The sequence below is a fragment of the Kryptolebias marmoratus genome, linkage group LG6 (genome assembly GCF_001649575.2).
Source record: "Kryptolebias marmoratus isolate JLee-2015 linkage group LG6, ASM164957v2, whole genome shotgun sequence".
In the NCBI taxonomy this organism is placed as follows: domain Eukaryota; kingdom Metazoa; phylum Chordata; class Actinopteri; order Cyprinodontiformes; family Rivulidae; genus Kryptolebias; species Kryptolebias marmoratus.
The window spans coordinates 19,975,815-19,996,657 of NC_051435.1; the positions used below are offsets into that span (position 1 = coordinate 19,975,815).

The 20,843-nt window shown below is 41.8% G+C and overlaps 1 protein-coding gene across 1 annotated transcript in view; it reads left to right on the forward strand.

The window, feature by feature from the left end:
- The window catches only part of raph1a (Ras association (RalGDS/AF-6) and pleckstrin homology domains 1a), a 74,711-nt gene that overhangs the window by 49,210 nt on the left and 4,658 nt on the right, over positions 1–20,843 (forward strand). The window contains exons 10-20 of the mRNA XM_017421213.2: positions 8,486–8,563; positions 10,583–10,657; positions 12,091–12,175; positions 15,903–16,024; positions 16,529–16,594; positions 16,711–16,854; positions 16,934–17,044; positions 17,165–17,263; positions 17,537–17,657; positions 17,798–17,928; positions 20,451–20,833. Of these exons, the coding sequence (XP_017276702.1) occupies positions 8,486–8,563; positions 10,583–10,657; positions 12,091–12,175; positions 15,903–16,024; positions 16,529–16,594; positions 16,711–16,854; positions 16,934–17,044; positions 17,165–17,263; positions 17,537–17,657; positions 17,798–17,928; positions 20,451–20,833 (1,415 nt within the window). The remainder of the gene's footprint in view (positions 1–8,485; positions 8,564–10,582; positions 10,658–12,090; positions 12,176–15,902; positions 16,025–16,528; positions 16,595–16,710; positions 16,855–16,933; positions 17,045–17,164; positions 17,264–17,536; positions 17,658–17,797; positions 17,929–20,450; positions 20,834–20,843) is intronic.

The window sequence follows — 20,843 nt, forward strand, 5'->3', positions numbered from 1 at the left end:
CCCCCCGCTGGTGTGTAATCTATCCCGGAGCTTCACAGAGGCTCATGTACAACTTCGTGCATCAGTCTGATATTTGATTTAAACCAGTATCCTGTAAGGTTCCTCAAAACATCCTGTACGTTGACTGACGACAGATATAATCTGCTTTCATTTCATTACGCCATTTATCTTTTGTCTATCAGGCATGAAGGTTTATTTTTGCAAGTGTTCGGGAACTTTTCTACATTTTGTCGTGTTGCAGCAACAAACTTCAAAGTATTTGACAGGAATTTTATGCGACGGACCAACACAAAGTCGAAAATGATGCGTGGTTTTCAACATCTTTTGCAAATAAAAATCGGAAAAGTGCAGTTTGCATTTGTATTCAACCCCCCTGAGTCAATACTTTGTAGATCTACCTTTCGCTGCGAGTCCAGCTGCAAGTCTTTTGGGGTCCGTCTCAACCAGGTTTGTACGTTTAGAGACTAAAAATATGTGCCTGTTTTTTGCAAACTTGCTCAAGCTCAGTCAGGATGGATGGAGGGCGTCTGTGATCAGCAGTTTTCTAGTCTTGTCATAGATTCAAAGCACATCACAACACAATCTGTGTCCTCATTTCCCCATCCACACACACATTTATACAGCACTCTATTACACCTCTATAAAGATAATCTGAATGAATCGTTCTATAGAGTCTAATCAGTGCTTTAAACTCCATTCAAACACTGATGGGGCACGTCGAAGGCAATGAGAGGATCAGTGTCTTGCCCAGGGACACTTCGACATGTGACTGCTGCCAGAGATCGAACCTCCAACTCTTGTTTGAGGAGGACTGCTCTAACCACTGATCCCACAGCTGATCTGACCCATTCCATTGTAGATCTGGCTGGATGTTTCAGGTCGTTGTCCTGCTGGAAGGTGAACCTCCACCTCAGTTTCAAGTCTTTTACAATCTCTAACAGGTTTTCTTCGAGGATTGTCCTGTATTCAGCTCCATCCACCTTCCCGTCAAATTTGCGCAGTTTCCCTGTCCCTGCTGAAAAAATGCATTCCCATATCATGATGCTGCCACCACCATGTTTCACAGTGGGGGATGATGTGTTCAGGGTGATGTGCAGTGTCAGAGGTCAGTGGTCTGATCTGAGCAGAACACCTTCTTCCACGTGTTTGCCGTGTCCTTACATGGCTTGTGGCAAACTGCAAACAGGAATTTTTATAGCCTTCTGTCAACAATTTATTACTTCTTCCACTCTTCCATAAAGGACAGATTTGTGGAGTTCACAACTAATAGTTATCTTGAGGACAGATTGTCCCACCTCAACTGTAAATCTCTGCAGCTCCTCCAGTTACTGTGGGCTTCTTGGCTGCTTCTCAGATTAATGCTTCCCCTTCCTGCCTCGTCTGATTTGGTGGAAGGCCATGTCTTTAGTCTTTCCATTATGGAACAGTTGTCTTTTTAGAGGTTCAAAGCTTGGGATGTTGTTTTAGAACCTAATTCTACTGTAAAACTCTCAACAACTTTATCCCTCCTCTGTTTGGTGTGTTTCTTGGTGTTTATGATGTCGTTTGATCACTAAATCTCTGGCTTTGTTTACTAATTAAGTGCCTTCTTAAGGCAACTAGTTACACTAGATTCAGTATCAGGGTAAAGGGGGCTGAATAAAAATGAATGCCACACTAAGATTTCTGTTCGTAAAGAATTCTGAAAACTGTGGGTCATTTTCCTTATTATTGTTGGTCTGTCACATAAAATCCCAGTAAAAAAACTTTGAAGTTTGTGGTTGGAACATGACAAAATGTAGAAACGTTCAAGGAGGACGAAGACTTTTTCAAGGCGTTGTATGCATAAATGTCCCGACGTGAAGCAAAAGTGCGTGTGTGTGTGATGTTGGTGTCAGTGTCATCGTGACAACCAAAGAGTCACTGAAGGATGGGATCACACAGGAGTGGGTTCACAGCAGAAGCAGCTGTTCTACCAGCTTTTACCATGTTCCCCCATTTTACGCATAATAACTGTTGCTGCTGTGCCAAAACAATAGGGAGGTATTAATGCTGAATAATCTTTTTTTATGATCTGCTGCAACACTTCTGGTGTGATTGTGTTCCTTCATTGTTTGCTCCCAGTTGTTTCTGATGCTAAGCATGTTTGAGATGTGAACTCAATGTACTTTTAAAGCAGGTAAGTCTAAGAGTCGGACTGTTAAGGAGAAACAAAGGGTTTCTGTGAAAATCTCTCCAACAGGTTCCTCCAGAACAAGGAACAAATCAGTCACGTTTCGGCTAACTGTGCTGGAGAACCAATCAGTAGGCTAAATGATTGATCACGGGATCAATAATGGCACAAAGTTATCTCCTGCTGAGAAAAACGGTGTGGCTGTTTGTGTCTGTTACCAAAATAGCTCATTAACCATTGGACAGATTTTAATGAAACTCTCAGAAAGTAGTCTTTGGATGTACATCTACGGCTAATTAACTTTTCAAGGTGGCCTGATTCAAGATGGCCACCACAGCCAATTGACCCTAAAAACATCTGGATCTCATGCAGGGTACTGCATGAGATCATGCATAACGGTACTTTCTATGTTTGACGAAAACAGCTAAAAATTCATTGTTTATCATCAAAATCGATCTTAATCTAAAGCTAAAGGCGGCGGGTGATGTGAATTTATTCAATAAATGCGAGGTCTTTAATTTGTAAATGATCCATATCTGACTGATCTGAAGAAAACCTCAGTGTGGTGTTGGTTCTCTTTCTGTACCTATGACTGAGAAAATAAATGTGTACTGACGATTCTTTTAACTATTGAAATCCATTTTAGATGGTTGCTGAGTTTTATTGTCACTTTTGCTTGTTTTTAACATGCATTTCAGTTGACCTGCACTCGTTTTCTTATTCTTATTCATTTCTAGAGTATAAGCAACTTGATGTTCCCAGAACTTCAGGTGATTTGATTAGTGGTCTGTAACAGAAAAGTTTCATGTTTTTTTTTTTTTTGTGAGGATGTGGCTCTGCTGGATCCAGTTCAGTCCTGAGGATTTGGAGCTCAGCCAGTAGCAGTAATGGAGCTTAGTGGCTGACCTCAGGACTGACTAATACCAATCAATCCTGGTAATGAGACCAGCTGTGACAAGGTTGTTGTTGTTGTGCTCTAATTGGTATTGGGTTGCTGTCAGACACCAGTCTGCCCTGGAATCAGCTAGTTCATTTTAAATGATATTTCTTCATAATTTTTTAAAAATTGTGTTTGTTTGTTGCCTTCAGACCACAGAGGCTGCACTGAAGACATCTTACTCTTTTCTTTTGACTTCTGTTGACTTCTATCATGTCCAACACAAACAGAAACACACAGAAATGTGTATGTATGTGTGTTTGAATCAGGGACTGAGGAGGACAGGACGATGTCTGAGTGAGTAGACATCTGTAGGCTACCTGTCCATTGTTATCAGCCTTATAATTAGAATTCAATGTTCTACTGTCCCAACAAACCACCTCAGATTACTCAAATAGTGACCATGACATCATCACAGAGGCAGGGACATTAATCAGACACGGGCACATCAACAGCTATGATGAATGGTAAATGGACTGTACTTATATAGCATCTTACTAGCCAACCAGGCCACTCAAAGCGCTTTACAACACAATCTGTGCCCTCATTTACCCATCCACACACACATTCATACAGCAATCTACTGCATCTCTACAAAGTTAATCTAAATAAATAAATCAGTGCTTCATACACTGTGTTCATACACTGATGACGCACATCAGAGACAATGCGAGGTTCAGTGTCCTGCCTAGAGACACTACAACATGTGACTGCTGCCAGGGATCGAACCACCCAGGGCCCACTGCAGGGAGCGGCCCTTAAAAAGCCTGGCTGAATGAACTGGTTGTGAAGCCACATTTTATATTAACAACAATGTTGTGCGTCAGTGGTCTTTATATGTTTGTGAACTTTGAACTTAATGGGTTCAGTTTTATACACGAGGAACTTTACCTGAGCAGAGTTCCACATGGGGACATTTAAGACGGGTGTCTCCTAGAGTACAAACGGGTGTCCGGTGTAGGATGGACAGGTGTCTGCTGAGGACACACAGGTGACTGCTAGAGGATGGACAGGTGACTGGTAGAGAAAAGTTGGATGTCACCTGAGGACAGACGGGTGTCTGCTTGAGGATGGTTTTAAAATATAAATTATCAATTTGTTATTTATTAATTTGTTATTAATTTGCTTATGCTAATTAATTATGGACAGGTGTCTGCTCAAGGACAGATAGGTGACTGCTAGAGAAAAGATGGGTGTCTCCTGAGGACAGACAGGTGTCTCCTGGGCACAGATAAGGTGTCTGCTTGAGGACGGACAGGTGTCTGCTGGAGGAAATATGGTTGTCTCCTGAGGACAAACAGGTGTCTGCTGCATCCGCTCTCCTATCTTTTGTGAGGACCACTCACTGATAAAATGCTTCACCTTCTTTTAACTACCATAAAAACTGAAGGCCTGACCTTAAACATTGAAAATGCAAACCCCAGGTTCCACTTCACCCCACCAGACCTGCTGCAGCCACAGAGTCCGTCCAGCCTGCAGGACGGAGAGGAGGAAAGGAACGAAGCAGAGACCTTTAAAACTGTCTTTCTGGCTGAACGTCTCTGTAATTACAATCGATTTAACAACACAAATGTTGTCTTTCATCTACATTAGTGGGAAGTTTGCCTTGATGTTCTTGATAAAATCAAAATTTTATTAAAGCGATGCAAAACTTGCATAGAGCTCTGAGAGTGACCGTGGTTAAAACGTCTCAGTGGCTCGATTTTCGGTCATTATTTCAGACTTGTATTGCTTTTGGAAATGAAAAACAACAACATCAACAAAAAAAAACATTATAAATAAGAGCAGCTTTATTAAAAATTTGAGCAAATTAGAATAAAGTATATCTGAGCACAGAGAATGTGCTAAAAGCAAACAGATATCAGCAAAAGAATGCTGATTGGCTCGACAGACAGATAACCAATCAGTCCGTGACACATGAAATTATGTTTTAGTGCAGCGAGGTGATGTTTGTCCCAATGCTCAATGATTCTTGCTGCTAACAAAGAATAGGAGACATTTGTACTTTTATTTTAACACAGCAAAAACTGAGGAGTGGGACTCACTGCATGATGAACTAAACTAGTTTTACACGAGCTGTAGAGGAAAATGCTATATGCAAAAAGATTTTATTTAAGCTTAGATTGAAAAAAAACATGTTTTTAATGACCCCTAATGACCCAACCCCACTAGACTTTATAAATGTGTTTGAATAAGCATCTGGAAACTCTACTGCTTTTAAGCTGAAGGCTTCTTTAATACCTTTAAAACTTGTACCTCTGTGTGTGTGTGTGAGGAAGTAAGCAAGCTTTATTCTGACTGGGTCCACATCATCATGATTTGATTGGACGATCACTCAGATGAGGCCGTTTGATTGGGCGTCAGAGGGAGATGTGAGGGGAAAATCCTCTTTAGAGAACGGAGAAGCAGCATATACGGAGAGTCCTCAGCATCTGGCGGGCAGAAAGCTGTGCTGTCTGCCGTTTTAAGCTTTAAATGTCTTTTTATTGTAAGGATCTGACTCCTAAAGCAATCCAAACTAAACCTGTTCTCTGAAAACAGTTTTTCAGAATTTGGCTTCCTCAAATTTCAGCATTCATGCATCATTTTTGCAGAAAATTTAATTTCTGTAGTTTAGTTTGATATGATCTAATAAATGCCTCAAATCTACCAAGTGACACCGAAGGGACTGTTCATCATTTAGTCACAATTTTACTGAACAGTACTGAGCTTTAAGTAACTACATGTATGTGGTTCTGGACAGCAGTCTGAGTCCAGTGGATCAGAACTCTATGTGTGCACTCAGACTAATACACTTGTAAGATTCATTTGTCTCCAAGCAGCTGCCATCGGCTTCAGGTCCAGCCTTTCCTGCTGCAGAAAACTCCTGTCTCCTTCCTGCAGTAATTCGGACGGAAAATGCTTTGAGCTTTGTGAGAGGAACGAGGAAAAAAAAGACGCGTTTTTGATTGAATTTATTCTGCCAGATTAGAGAGGGGGAAGGGCTGCGATGGGCCTTGAGATTCCAGGCAGATTACGAGCTTCGGGGGTCAGTCTAATTCCTGCAGCTGTGATTGAGTTGAAGGCATAATTATCTGCTCTTATTAAAGACTTCAGGGCACAGCTGTGTGTGTTCTCTTTCTGTTTCAGTGTTTTACACACACACACACACGCTGCTGGCCCACTTCTGTGGCTCCTGCCGTATACAGTGATTCACATTAGTTGGCTTTGTTTGGAGCCTACGGTGGTTCAGGAGGGACCCATTTCTCCTGACTTCACAGTCTGTTGATCTTTATTGGACAGAAGCTAATTTTAGAGCCCCTATATTGTAGAGTATTTATGAGCTGAAAGCTGGAGATGACGGCTGGATAGGCAGAGGAAACGATTCATATGGTTCATAATAGTTTATATCTGAATTATCAGGGAAGACAGTTGATTTATGTAGAGGTTTATTTTTCAAATTGAGGATTTAAAAAAACTGTAATAATTGCAGGCCTATCATTTCTTAAAGGAATGCATATCGCTCATCACCTTTCATGTCAGAGTTTTAGACTAAGATCATCTTATGCAGAGAAATTGCATGATCTCATGCACGATGTCATGCTGTATGTGCTGTGAATGACTCTACTGCCACATCAGATTTTAGCTCAATATCTGTAAAATGAACTTGAGTTACAGCCATTTTTTGTGTTGGCTTATGTTGTTTAGCTGTGGTGGTCATCCTGAATTGGGTTGACTCCAAAAGTCAGTTGGTTGTAAATAAACATCCACTGATTACTTTCTGAAAGTTTCGCTAAAATTCATCCAGGGGTTCATGAGATATTTTGCTAAATGCAACTTGACAAATTATCTAAATTCCAACCCTCACCTGTTGTCACAAGGTATGAATTATGAACGAAAGAACAACATCCTGCTTTCTTCGTAGAGTAGCTGGCCTCAGCCTTAAAGATAAAGTGAGGAGCTCTGTCATCGGGGGGAGCTCAGAGTAGAGCTGCTGCTGCTCTGGGACAGAACCAGAACTCGCTGGAGAGATTTTATATCTTCTTTGGTCTGGGAGCGCCTTGGGATCTACCAGGAGGAGCTGGAGAGTGTCGCTGGGAAGAGGTCTGGGTTTCCTTCCTGGATCTGTTGCCTTAGCGACCAAACCACGGATAAGTGGCAGAAGATGGATGGATGGATGGATGGATAAATGTGACAAGAAAAAGAAGCTAACATTTTAAGAGACCGATCACTCACAATCATTATCACTCACTGCCAAAGGTGAAAGGTTTATGCTTGTTTAAATAATTCAAAACGGAAATTTTACTATGAATAATTTGTTTTTATAGCTCCTTGAGTTGGACTGTGACATTTAAAACAATTCAAATCCTGTCATGATTTAGTTATTCAGTCTTTTTGTTGAGCAGTAAGCTGTCATTACGATGCGGAGATGAGCTTAAAACTGCTGTGTGTGTGTGTGTGTATGTGTGTGTGTGTGTGTTTAATCTGCCTTTTCGCTCATTCGCGGTATGGATCATTTCACGTGAGGCTAGAAGTGACGGACTGTCTCTCTGCTCAGTCAGACATTCAGACCCTCGTGTCGAGGTGACGTCTTTTCAAAACGTTGATGTTAGCCGACAGAGGAAACCTGAAAAGGAGACAGTTGGGGAAGAACCGGGAAGAGGAAAAACAGGAGAGGACTGAGAAAAGGCACAGCAGATTGAGATAAAGAGATCAGTGCTCATCAACAGGCCCCTCCCCCCGCCTGATCAACCTTCCCTTGCTGCTCTGTTTCTTCCATCTCGCCGGACCGGGCAGGAGGATGGAGCATCTTTCAGTGAATCGGTGCGCTCCAATGTAAGGGCTATGAGCCAGTTGTTGTCAGATGGATTGAGCAGTAACTTTGAGGGGTTTGTTCCTGCCTTCGTGGCTGTTCTCAGCTGTGGTCTGATCCTGTGTCGGTCCTCCTCTCCTGGACTTTCTCTCATCGATAAGAAGCCGCAGAAACACTGCCGTCCTGCATTGTCACTTACAGTAATCCTTCAGTGGGACAGATGTCCGTCATTTTCTCCTGCTGCAGTCTTGCTAATATGGAGAAAGTGATCGTTTTTATGAAGAGAAGCGGGAGGAGAGGAGTGTTCAGGATGTTTCTTCTCACTGTGGGCTCTTTGAGCGGCGTGTTCTGGGACTAACCTAACAGGAAACTATGAGCACGATAAAAACCCTGCTGGACGAAGCCTGATTAAACTTACATTTTTGTTTTTAACTTGTCGCGAAGCAAAAAGATAAGGCGTGTTTAAGAGAATCCACAATGAGTTCCTGTTGGAGGAATCAGGTAGGCAAACAGGTGCAGCAGCTCTGTGAGCAGGGGGAGTTTGGGTTTCCTGATGTGTAACTTGTATATGTTTGTGTGTGTGTGTGTGTGTGTGTGTGTGTAGGAGGAGCAGGCTGCCAAACTGAAGGCGGAGAGTATTCGAGTGGCCTTGGAGAAGATCAAGGAGGCACAGGTGAAGAAGGTAAGTCTGCTTCGAACACACATGATTCCTGATTGTAACATTTCAACTGTGCGTGTGCGAGTGTGTGTGTGTGTGTTTCACATCACGTGTCTGGAAGACAGTTTTCTGGGTCAGGTCAGTGTCACTCGGCATTTGAAAGCTCCAGTCAATAACAGCTGTGGTCAATACACACACACACACACACAAACACACAGCACTCAACATAATGACCAATGCGATTTCAAATTCCCATCCTAGAGACGAGATTAAGAACTTGGATTTACTACATTCACTTAAAGGGGTGTGTACGTGTGTGCGATCTGTGATGTTGATCTTGCTCTAAGCTTCTCAAACCTGACAGAGATCATTCTGCAACATCTCCTGACCGGGAACCCTAAATCCGTCATTATTTTAGTTCTCATCATTCTCCTCTGGAATGATTTCATCAAATATGTCTTGTTTCTTCAGTTTCGTGGAGAGGGGGAGTTTCAGCAGACAACTTGAATTTTTTCAAACCAGGTGTTGTGAGACATTTTATTTGAGGCTGTTCAGTTCTGTTGTTAAATATCTGTCATGGGTGATTCGACTGCAAGGGGTCAACTCTGTTTGAGATCATTCACACCTGACACTTAATGTGATTCCAAAAAGTCTTTGCAATCAAATGTCAACTACAGGTCGTTTATGCCAATACAGGCAGTCATGTCCCACAGTGAGCTGCCAGATCAAAAAATGTATACAATAAAAAACTACAATACAGTCAGACATCTGAGCTATATTATTGTTTTTAAATTAACACAATTTGGAGTCTTTTGAGTCTAATCTTTTTGTGATGTAATCTTTTAATAAGCCAAAATACCTAACTTTGTCAAAATCCATCAAAATCTGATATATAGCCAATATATTGCAACACATTTTAGCTCACAGTGACCACAGAGGGACAAAAACAATCAGAACAAACATTAAACTGAAAAAAACTCACCATAGAGCATCCTTCTAACTCACTCTGATTGATAAAATCCCAACAAAATAAGTTTTTTTTATTATATAGGATTTTGTTAAAGTTGATCAAAACTTGTTGCTGAAAAAAAAGCCAAAAGCCTAAGCTTTATCTTAAGAATATTCACCAGGACAGTTGTTTTATCTTTAATCAGCCAGCAGCTGAGATTAAGTGTTTTTGCCTGGCGACATCCAGGTAATACCTCTGCTGCTTGTGTGGGGTCAAATCATTTAGTAGGCTCGGGACGGATTGTGTTCAGACTACCAACATATACAAACAAAAAGGCCATCTCTGAAGGTGTGAGTGAATTGATTGTGCGATGAAGCCATTCAGTCCTGTATTTAGTACTGTCCGACCACACAAGACAGAATTAGGCAACTCGTCTGGTCAGCAACGGGGAATAAAAGACAAATAAAACACACAATTCATTTAATTGTCCCTTAGTGACAATTCAGAGTTTCCAGTGAACCTAACAGTCAGGTTTTTGGTTTACTAATTGTGTTAAATGTAAAGCTGTTCTAGTTCAGGGCCTCACACTGACCCCAGCCTTTACGTTAGTCATTTTTGGAGATTTCCACACAGGGATGGACAGGAAGGGTTGTGTTGAAGTGATTTTAGGCAGCGATTGTAAAGAGTTTAGACCTTCTGTAGCATGTCTTCTTTAGGGTTTTTTTACCAAACAGGTTCAAGGGGTTCTTATTTTCCGTTATTTAATTAACCTAAGAACTGGTTTGTTTTCCCAGACCAGGGAGCCAGCTTGGAGCCACACCATTACAGCTCATTAGAAATTGTTTAGAATAAAACCCATTGTCCTTTCTGAATCTCTCTGTTTTTATGACTACATGTTTGAAGCTGTCTGTAGTAATATTGTGACTAGTTTTAGTTTGACTAACAGTGAAGCAGCCTAATAGCTCTGAGAGCTGATGGGTGTCACAGTCACTGCACATCATTTTTATCAGACAATAAAACATCCAACTGTACTCTCTCAGTGGTAACATGATGACTGATCTTCTCACCCCCGGGTTTTTTTTTTGTCCCCACAGCTGGTGATTCGTGTTCATCTTTCTGATGAGAGCTCCAAGACCATGATGGTTGACGAGAGACAGACGGTCAGACAGGTACGACTTCAGCTCCTGTTGTTCCCGCAGTAGCAGGAAGCAAAGAAGCAGAAGCAGTTTATATGACTGTTTTTCTTATGACCATAGATGCTCTATCAGTATTAATACTTCTTTCCAAAGTTGCTTCAGTTCATTGAGGTTTGCAGACATTTGTTTCTGCTCGGCTCTCTGAAGGTCCCATCACATCATTTCAATCAGGTTGAGGTTCTGGACTCTGACTGGACCATCACAGCACCTTGATTCTTTTCCTTTTGAGCCGTTCTGTTGTAGATTAGCTGCTGTGTTTGGGATTGTTGTCCTGTTGCATCATGACCCAGTTTGGTCCAACGTTCAGCTGTCAGACAGATGGCCTCACATTTCACTTTAGAGTCCTTTGGTCTCCAGAGGAGTTCATGGTCGACTCAGTGACCCAAACCATCAGCCATCCACCACCGTGCTGACAGTCTGTATGAGATATGCTGTGTTTGGGTTTCTTCAACCATGCTGCTGAGGATTATGGGTAAACATCTGTACTTTGGTCTCATTGTTCCTGAAGACTGTCGATTCATTCAGACGAAACTTTATAACCCTGAGTCTTGCTGCCATGTTGTTTTTAGAGAGAAGAGTTTTTTTCCTGCAACCCTTTCAAACAAAAACATACTTTTTCAGTTTTGTTTTAATTGTCCTGTCATGACCTTTAACCTTTGACCTTATAACTGAGACCTGTTGAGTCTGAGATGTAGCTCTTGAGTTTTTGCTATTCATTTTTGCATCCTGGACAGTGTCTGTTCAACCTTCTGCCTACCCATCCTACCCCTGGGCCTTTAGACCTCTGAGCTCTCTTTCTTTTTCTTTGTGGTTAACTGTTGCCTTATTTTGTTGTTCACTGTTAATTTATTTTTTTGTTATCATTGCACCATACCAGAAAGGCTTTCCCAGTGTCTTTATTTATGGGCTATACATGACAAAAAAAGTAATTCTATTCCGTCAGTCAGGGAAGACCGTTTTGAATATTTTTCCTTCATGAAGATGTTTTTAATTGTAGAATGATGGACTTCAAATAGTTTGGAAGTGACCTTTAACCCTACCCAAACTGATGGGCAGCAACAACTGCTTCTCTAAGGTCATTGCTGATGTCTTACCTTCTCAGCATTATGTTAACACACACCTGTCTGCTCCAGAACAGCGAACTGACAAAATTCCTGCTTTTCTAATGGTGGTGCCATTTATAATGATCACAAAGTTATGCTGCATTTTTAAGTTTTGTTCACCTTTTTGCTAATAGATTTGGTAACCACAGTCATGCGTCCTCAGTATGTTATCTGCTTAAAACACGTTTATTTTTAATAATTATAACAAGTTAAATATTTCTTTATCATGAGCTGAAGTGGTGGTAATGTCAGCGAAGGATGAATGCCCAGCAGAGACGTATCTAAGTGTCTTCTGTCACTCAGGTTCTGGACAGTCTGCTGGACAAATCTCACTGTGGTTACAGTCCAGACTGGTCTCTGGTGGAAACCATCAGCGAGCTGCAGATGGGTGAGTTAACATGACTGAAGCACCACAGATGTGATCAAATGTGTTCAAGAACTAAAGGATTCAATTGCTCTTAACTATGTAGTCATTTGCGATAACAAATGTACGTGAAGCCACCAGTTGCAATTTGGGTTTAGGCCCAATGGTTTGACAGAAATTGCCACATATTTTATGGAAAAGATAAAGGCTTCAATGGACAAAGGTGGAGTTTTTAATGCTGTTACTTAATTTAATATTCTCTTGGATAAATGACTTAGTTTCAGTTTTATAGGATTTAACTTTGTAAGTAAGATCTTACTTTTTGTTTTGCTCTCAAGCTATTAAAATTGTAAATCTGTATTTTAACACCTATCAACTGGTGTCCCACAGGGCTCTGTATTGGGTGCTGTCCTCCTTAGTTTCTATAATAACGATCTGCCATCTATCTGGGTGTGAACAATGGGATAGTTTATTGTATGCAGATGATAGTTATTTTTACCCACTGTAAAACCACAGGAACAATTGCTAGAAAGCTAACAGATGTTATGGGAATAGTTGGAAGCTGGCTTCACAGATGTTGTCGACAACTGAACGTATCTGAAACAGTTGCCATGTTCCGCTCCAAGAAACAGTGCAGAGACAGACCCAGACACTTTTATTTCAGGAAGGAAATTATAAGTTGTCCCAGGATATAAATATCTAGATTCAAATCTTAGTTTTAAAACTTGCATGAAAAGGATGTGTTATATATTGGTAAACTTTAGATTTATTACAGATTCACTTTCATGTGAGGCAGCAAAAAATATATATTTTTTATTCAATGATTCTCTCTCATATTAGTTACTGTTTAAGAGTAAGTAATAATAATCCTCCAGCTTCAAGATTTCTGGAATCACTGAAAAATACCCTCCAGATGCAAGCATAAAGAGCGAAGGTAGAAATATAAACAACAGCGTTAGCTTACCCTGCAACGTTTCTGCCGTCTGTCCCCCAGCTGAAGGCGTTGTAAAGCCTGAAATCTCCGGCGGATAACAGCTGTCCTACTCCGTGCAACAATCGCGGCATCCAGAGCATTTCTTCCACTGCGCCTCTCTTCCTGAAGTCTCAGGAGAATCCCCATAAGTTTAAAAAACAGCAACAACACAGGGCCAACGTTGTCCATAGCTCTTTTGTTGTTTACACAACTTGCGCTAAGTTTTTGTAGCCGATGTAGACGTGATGCATTCTTTATAGAGCCGAGCAGAGTAGAGTGAAGTAGAGCGGGACTTTTGAATTAGAGCCTGTGTAAAAGGGGCAAAAGTCTTTACAGATTTTAAAAAACAGACTGGTTTCCACAGATTTTTGTCTGATGAATGAAAGATGGGGTCACATACTTAACTGACGAGGGATCATGAACTACAGGATCTGTAAAACCACCTAAACCTTAAAAGGTTTAAATAGTCACTGCTGCTGTTGTTTGTGCAGCTTTCTGCTCTTCTGACGCCACTTCCTGTGTCCCACCCTCTTTTTTTCATTGGCGGTTATCAACACGTGTTTGCAGTTGGGTCTACGACGGAGGTCAGGTTAGGTCTGTTTCCTTCACGCACACAGATTGTCAACACAGTTGTCCAGCTGTCTGCTACAAACCCAACAGGCACAAAGGTTGGATGGCTGCTGCAACAATCTTTAAATCAAACCAGAGCAGCGTTACTGTTTCAGGACCTTGAACTGGTTCTCCTTAAACCAAGTGAGTGTTGCTTCAGCAGAGTGTTTAGGGTCATTGTCCTGCTGGAAGGGGGACATCTGTCCCAGTTTCTAATCTCTGGAAGATTCCAACAAGTTCTTCTAAAGAGTTTCTCTGTGTTCTGCTCCATCCAGCTTTTCTTTCAGGAAATCTGTGCTACCCTTTGGTGAATCTGGGTCTCTGTGTGCAGCTGTGGCTCAGGCAGCACAAACATTCAGCCACAAAGAAGCAAAAGCACACACACACACACACACACACACTTTCAGCCTAACAGTCTGTGACACACAGTGTGTTTATAGGTCCAATGCAGCAAGGCGTGTGATCTAACCTACATCCTCAGGTCGTCTGTTGAATGGCAGTATTAAAAAAAAGAGGAAGACAAGGCAAAGTGGAGCTGGTCTGGCCTTATCGGACCCTCTCCCCAAGTGTTGTTCTGAAAGCTTAGCTGTAGGCCAAGGTCTGCATTAGCAGGATTTAAACCTGCCCCGGGGTAATTCAGGGAATTAGTGGATTTCTAGTTGAGCAAGGGGGACCAAAATACACACACACCAGCAGCACCAGCTCCTGCTGGCCTCTGGAACGATCCTGTCAGGTCATACCGTTTTAACGTTTCATTATTTTTTGTTGGAAATATGAGCAGAGAAGAATGTTTTCTTTCATCAGCTTCGTGTTTTTATTAGTTAATGTGCATCCAACTGTACATTAAAGGTTGGGAAAGTGAAGCTTTTTCTACCTGAACATTATTGGCTCAGCTCTTCTTTTGGCCCATTCGTTCTGCAAACATGATCCTACCATTGCAGCATTACAGGTCTTTAACATATTTTTGGCTTCAGATGTCTTCACAAATTGTCTGTAAAGGACAAGCAAGCTCCATACCTTTACCCTCTTGTACTGTGTCCACAATGTGAAGAATACACAGGAGAAGAATCTCTCACTCATTAATAATATGTCATGCATATTATAACAGATGGAGGTCAAAATATTTAAATCAATGGATTAACTAAAGCCCTAGCATCGTTTGAAAGAATGCATATATCCCACTGCTTTTCATGCCAGTTTTAGACCAAGGTTTTCTTTACGTTTATTGATTTGCACAACACAATAAAACGCAAAACAAAACAGTGCAGTTAAAAATACGGGACAGGGAGAGACAAAAAGCTCCAGGAGCTTATTTAAAGTTTCCCCAGATAAAACCAAATGAACTAAATATACGTATATCATTATACTGTATGATAAAATCACCAACAATGACATGTAAACAAATTAATAATTGTATTTTGATGAAAAGGAACTGACTTGTGGCCTTTTAAAGGTCAAACCTTGTAAATGACCATATGTACAATCTCATGTGGTATTGTGAGACCTTATCTGCAATATCTGTAAATTGAGTTATAGACTTTTGTCTTTTTGTTACTATGGTTGCTTTGCTTTGGTGGCCATCTTGAATTCGGTTAACTTCAAATGTAATCAGTTGTAGATGTACATCCAGTTTCATTAAAATCCGTCCGTTGGTTCGTTAATTTCTGTTGTTGTTGTTGTTGTTTACCACTTGGGAATAATTCTCTCAGTAGAATGATGGACTCCAAACAGTGTGTAAATGACCTTTGACCCTTCCCAGACTGACAGGGCAGCAACAGTTAATTCTCTAAGGTCATTGCTGATGACTTTCTGCCTTGGCGGTGTGTTAACACAGCAGCAAAAACTCCTGCTTTCCTAGAGGTGTTCCCACTGATGATGATCAGTTAATCAGTACACCTGATCATCAGCTCCTGGCTCCTCTGAAATCCTCTGGAAGCAGAAAGATGAAATCAGTTTTTTGTTCAGTTCATTTTACCAACAGTCAGGTTTTTGTCGTATGTTTCCTAGCAAAGCTCAGGTTCCACATCTTTTACAGAACCATGTATTCAGGGCGTTTGACAATATTCAAGACTATTTTTTATATTTTCAGATACATAAAATTAGGGATTACATGATTTCCAATTAGGGATATCAGAATAAAAAAACTTCAATGCTTCTCACTGTCTGCAGAGCGCATCTTTGAGGATCACGAGAACCTTGTGGAAAACCTTCTGAACTGGACCAGAGACAGCCAGAACCGCCTCATGTTCACTGAGCGCATAGAGAAGTACGCCCTGTTTAAAAACCCACAGGTGAGACACACAGACACAGACGTAAAGAGATAGTCTGCTCAGTTTTAAAGTGCTCTTCTGTCAAATAGTTATCAATAGTTATTACCTTATTGACCATGAGATCAGTCGTAGATCGTGGAGTATGGAGAAAAGAGCAAAAGTTTACATGTCAACACTTATTTTACAAAAGACGGGACGGTTTCTTTCAGGAATTTTCTTTTTTTAAAAACACTGGAATGTATTTTATTTATAAATGACAAATAAACAGGTTTCTCAGCACCTTGATAAAGCTCTAAATTTTCTGTTAGACTGAAACAGTTTTTTGTACTTTTGTTAAAAATCTGTTAATATTAAAAAAATTGTGGATATTTTGTGTCAAAATTATTAATATTTTTATCTACCATATAATAAAAAAATAATGTTACATCATAAACATAGAATTCAGAGAGTTAAAACAAAAAAAGATTCCTTAGGCTGCAATTTAAAGTAAATAATCCTCTTTTATACACCTGTTGTGTGCTGCAGAACTATTTACTGGGGCGGAAGGAGACATGTGAGATGGCTGAGAGGAACAAAGAAGCTCTATTAGAGGTCCGGTTGTTGCATCTTCCTCAAACCCTTCCTTACCCAGACTTTTCCTGAAAAAATTTCACCGCATGTGAAACCCTTCAAGCAAAAGCAGAAATCTGAATGTCTTTGTTTGCCAGGAGTGCTTCGGAGGCACCTCAGTGTCCGTCCCTGAGATGGAGGGAGTCCTGTGGTTGAAAGAGGACGGCAAGAAGTCGTGGAAGAAACGCTACTTCCTGCTGAGGGCATCCGGTATCTACTATGTCCCCAAGGGCAAGGCCAAGGTGTGTGGTGGGAGGAATCTGCGAGGAGCGCAGAACTGCGATCAGACTGTCCTAAAGCTCGGTGTGTTTGTTGCCGCAGGCCTCCAGAGACCTGGTGTGTTTCCTCCAACTGGATCATGTTAATGTCTACCTGGGTCAGGACTACAAGAGCAAGTACAAGGCTCCGACAGATTACTGCATGGTGCTGAAGGTGAAACATGACTGCCTCTGCTTCCACCTAGTGCGCACTTACAGCAATGACATCCCTGCTTTGAAACCGTTGAGACAGGCAAATCTTTTATATGAATACTCTGTGTGTGTGTTTGTGTAGCATCCTCAGATCCAGAAGAAGTCTCAGTACATAAAGTACCTGTGCTGTGACGACATCAGAACACTCCAACAGTGGATCAACAGTATTCGCATTGCAAAGGTACCATCTTTCAGCTCCCATGATGCACCACAACTCATCCAGTGTTAATTTGGATTAAGAGTTAACTTGGTTTTAGTCTTAGACTTTTGACTAAAATGTTGATTAGTTTAGACATAATTTAGTCATTTTTAAAATCAGTATTTACATCTAGATTAAATGCTCATTAAAGTGTAAGGTTTGCAGAGACACAGATTTGTATATGGTTCATCCTCTGGTGCGAAATGGCCTTCTTCTTATTAATGCACATTTTAAAAATGTCTTTCTGTCCAACAGTATGGGAAGCAGCTGTACATCAACTTCCAGGAGGCGACAAGGAGGTCGGAGGCAGCCTACGATTGGTCCTCCCTCTCCTCTTCCTCCATCAAGTCAGGATCCAGCTCCTCCAGCCTTCCAGGTCAGTCCGTCTGCTTTACTTCTCTGATTAAAGCAAAGCTCATGCATTTCAGCTCACGTCTGTGTGTGGAGCATGAGCACATTTTGCATCGTGTAGTCTGAACTTAGTCTAAGCCACGAAACGTCTCCTGATGCTCACAGAATCACAGTCCAACCACTCCAGCCAATCAGACAGCGGCGTCTCCGAGATGACATCATCAGGAAATGCCCGCTCCCAGAGCGTCGTCAGCTCCATCTTCTCTGAAGCCTGGAGGAGAGGAACACAAGGAGAGGTGTGAACACACACACACACACACACACAGAGTTAGTGCTCACCTGTGCTATGAACTACTTTTCCCATCATTCCCTTCTGCTTTTCTACCAGCGCTCAAAGGTGAAAGGACGTATGGAGGTCCCTCTTTGTGCAGGAGGAGGAAGCAGTGGAGGTTAGACAGGAAGTGATGTGCCGGGCATGGCAACAGTTTAGTTGCAGCGTTTAAAACGGATCAGTTCCTGTCTGAATCAAAGACAGCTGAACTTTTTTTATATATATATTATTATTCTTAAAGCCAATTTGCTTCAAGAATCCAAGAAGAAAAACGTCCAGGTGTCTTTCACTCAGCTTGATAGGATAACCAAGTCCTTGATGGCTGGGAATCTTCACCAGCATGGTCCTGTTTGAAGTTAAAGCAGGTTTAAGGGAGATTCCAGCCATTTTGAAACACGGTCCTGTGGGAAAGCTTATGAATGAATATCTTACCCGTTGTAGATAACGCTTTGAACAGCCCCAGTCTGGAGAAACTGTTTATTTCTGACCAGACTGATGAGCTAATGGCTTGTCTGAACGCAACCAAGACCAAAGCAGATTGCTGCTGTCTTTAAAAAGCTCCAATCACAAACATTTTGTCGCTGTTAAAGCAAATCGTTTGTCAGTGTCTGAATGCATGCTTATCTACGGAGAAATTCAGTGGTTACTTGCCAACAGAAATAGCTGCGGCACACATCCAACGCAGCCCGGTGTCGATTCTGTTCAGAACGTTATATTTCTGCTGGAATAAATAAATATTGACTGCCATCCACTTTGGTCTTGGCCTCACTCGGACTAGCCATTAGCTCATCAATCTGTCCAGTATAAACTCTGTTTCTTCAAACTGAGGTGTTTTTGAAGCACTATCTACAACAGGTAAGATATTGATTGTTTCTAACTTTTACACACAACCCTGCTTTCAAAATGGCCAAAATTTCCTTTTAAAGCCTAAATTTGCACTAAACTAACTAGAAAGACTGAAAACACAAAATAATTTCAAACTTCGAATTCATTTTTATTTATGTCGATATGTGTGATTTACTTTTTAAACTAGTACAGTTTAAAGTTTTACAAGATGAATGATTAATTTTAATTCTTTGTGTAAAAATAAACAAAAAGTGTAAAATAAAAAATAAAATTAACTACTTGCAACTTCTGTTATATTACATTAAATTAGTCAAACTACAAAATGAGAGCAGTGGAGGGAGTGAACTGGACATATATCTAATAATACTTACAAATGATTGTCATGCAGTTAAGGCAGACATTTATTAGCAAATAGGTGAAAAGAACAGAATAGACATTTGTGGTTTGTTCTCATAGTTTTCAGTCTAGAAGATAAAAACTGATGCTGTTTCCTTCCCTCTCATATCATCCATCCATTTATCCATGGATTATCGGACCGGTAAAGTCTCTGGTTATTGTTGGAGACACACCACGGTTTTGAGGACAGAACCATCTGTAAACTTTAGCTTATTGTCTGCTGTCAGACATCAGATGCTGCTGGGACCTCGTGTCTGCCCGCATCGGATCGCTTGGACCAGCATTAATAAGGTTGGCTTCAGTATTTATTTCATGCTGAACCACACCTCTGCTTTCAGTGTCCCAGCTCTTTTAATCCAACGAGCTATAGAGTCCTCAGTCATCGCCTTTGAAAGAGTTTCCCTTCCATCATTTCCTCTTCCTCCATCCCTCACAGAATTCCTCTCTGGTTTTAAACGGCCGCAGCTAAACTGTTGCCTCTCTTTCTGAGCTCGCGGTGTGACGGAATGTGCCTAGAAACGGAACGGTTTGTGTTTGGTCTGATCCCACGTTTGAGCACTTTGGGTGCAGAACTGCCAGACGAAGCTCGGAAACGCGCTCTCTGAATCCTGCAGGGATCTGAAACGGAGCTGACCGCGAAACCGGACCACAGCTGGGATGAGTGACCGCTCAGCACTTCCTGCGTTTTACTCAGGAGTCCCATTTTACAACCTGTGTGGGTCCTCGGCTTCCTCATGCATGACTGCATGAGTTTGAAACTAACGGATCGTATTGGAGCCGACTAAATCCTAACAAGCATATTTAGCCTGACATTGAAAGTTTCTAAGATTTATTAACAAAATCCTGAGAAGAGAAACGGTGACTTCAACCAGCTTCATCATCAGTTTGCTGGTTTTATCCCGATGTGATGGGAGTGTTCTTCCTGCTCTGCTTTCTATGGTTTGGTTTGGTTCACACATGAAAGGATTCTTTATTTACTTGAAGTCATTCTGGATTATATTTGACCTCCTTTAAGGTAGTATTGGCTGTCAAGGTGGGTAGAAAACAAGTGTAAGCACGTATGATGTGGGCAACGAAATACAAACCGTGCACATCATCACAGTCGTCTTTAAAAAAACTGCTCGCTGTTCATTTGTTTGCAGTCACTCAGAAATCAGTCTCGGAGTAGCCTGGAACAGTCGCAGCCCAATGTGATGCTGGGCTCAGACACCATCTTCATCGTGTTTCTTCTTCTCTTCTGTGCAGATGATGAAGATGGACCCCATCAGTAGGCCCATCCCGCTGCAGATCCCCACCCTCTCCGCCCAGCCCTCCGCGCCCTTTCAGCCTCAGACGCCACCGTCCCGGAGCAGCTACACCGAAGCTCTCGCTCCGTCTGAGGACTCGTCCCCATCTCCGCCGTCACCTCCTCCGCCACCGCCGCCCCCCGTGGTGAGCGTGACCCACCAGGCGTCGGCGCCGCCGTACGTGAAGTACAGCACTCTGTCCCACCTGCAGAACCAGAGCCAGGCCAGGACGCAGCAGGCCGGCGGCGTCTGCGTTGGCCCGCCCTCTCTCCCCGTGCAGCTCAGCACCAAACCAAACTACAACACGCTTCCAGCCGCCTACGGCCCCTCCCCGCCCTCCCCTCCTCCTCCT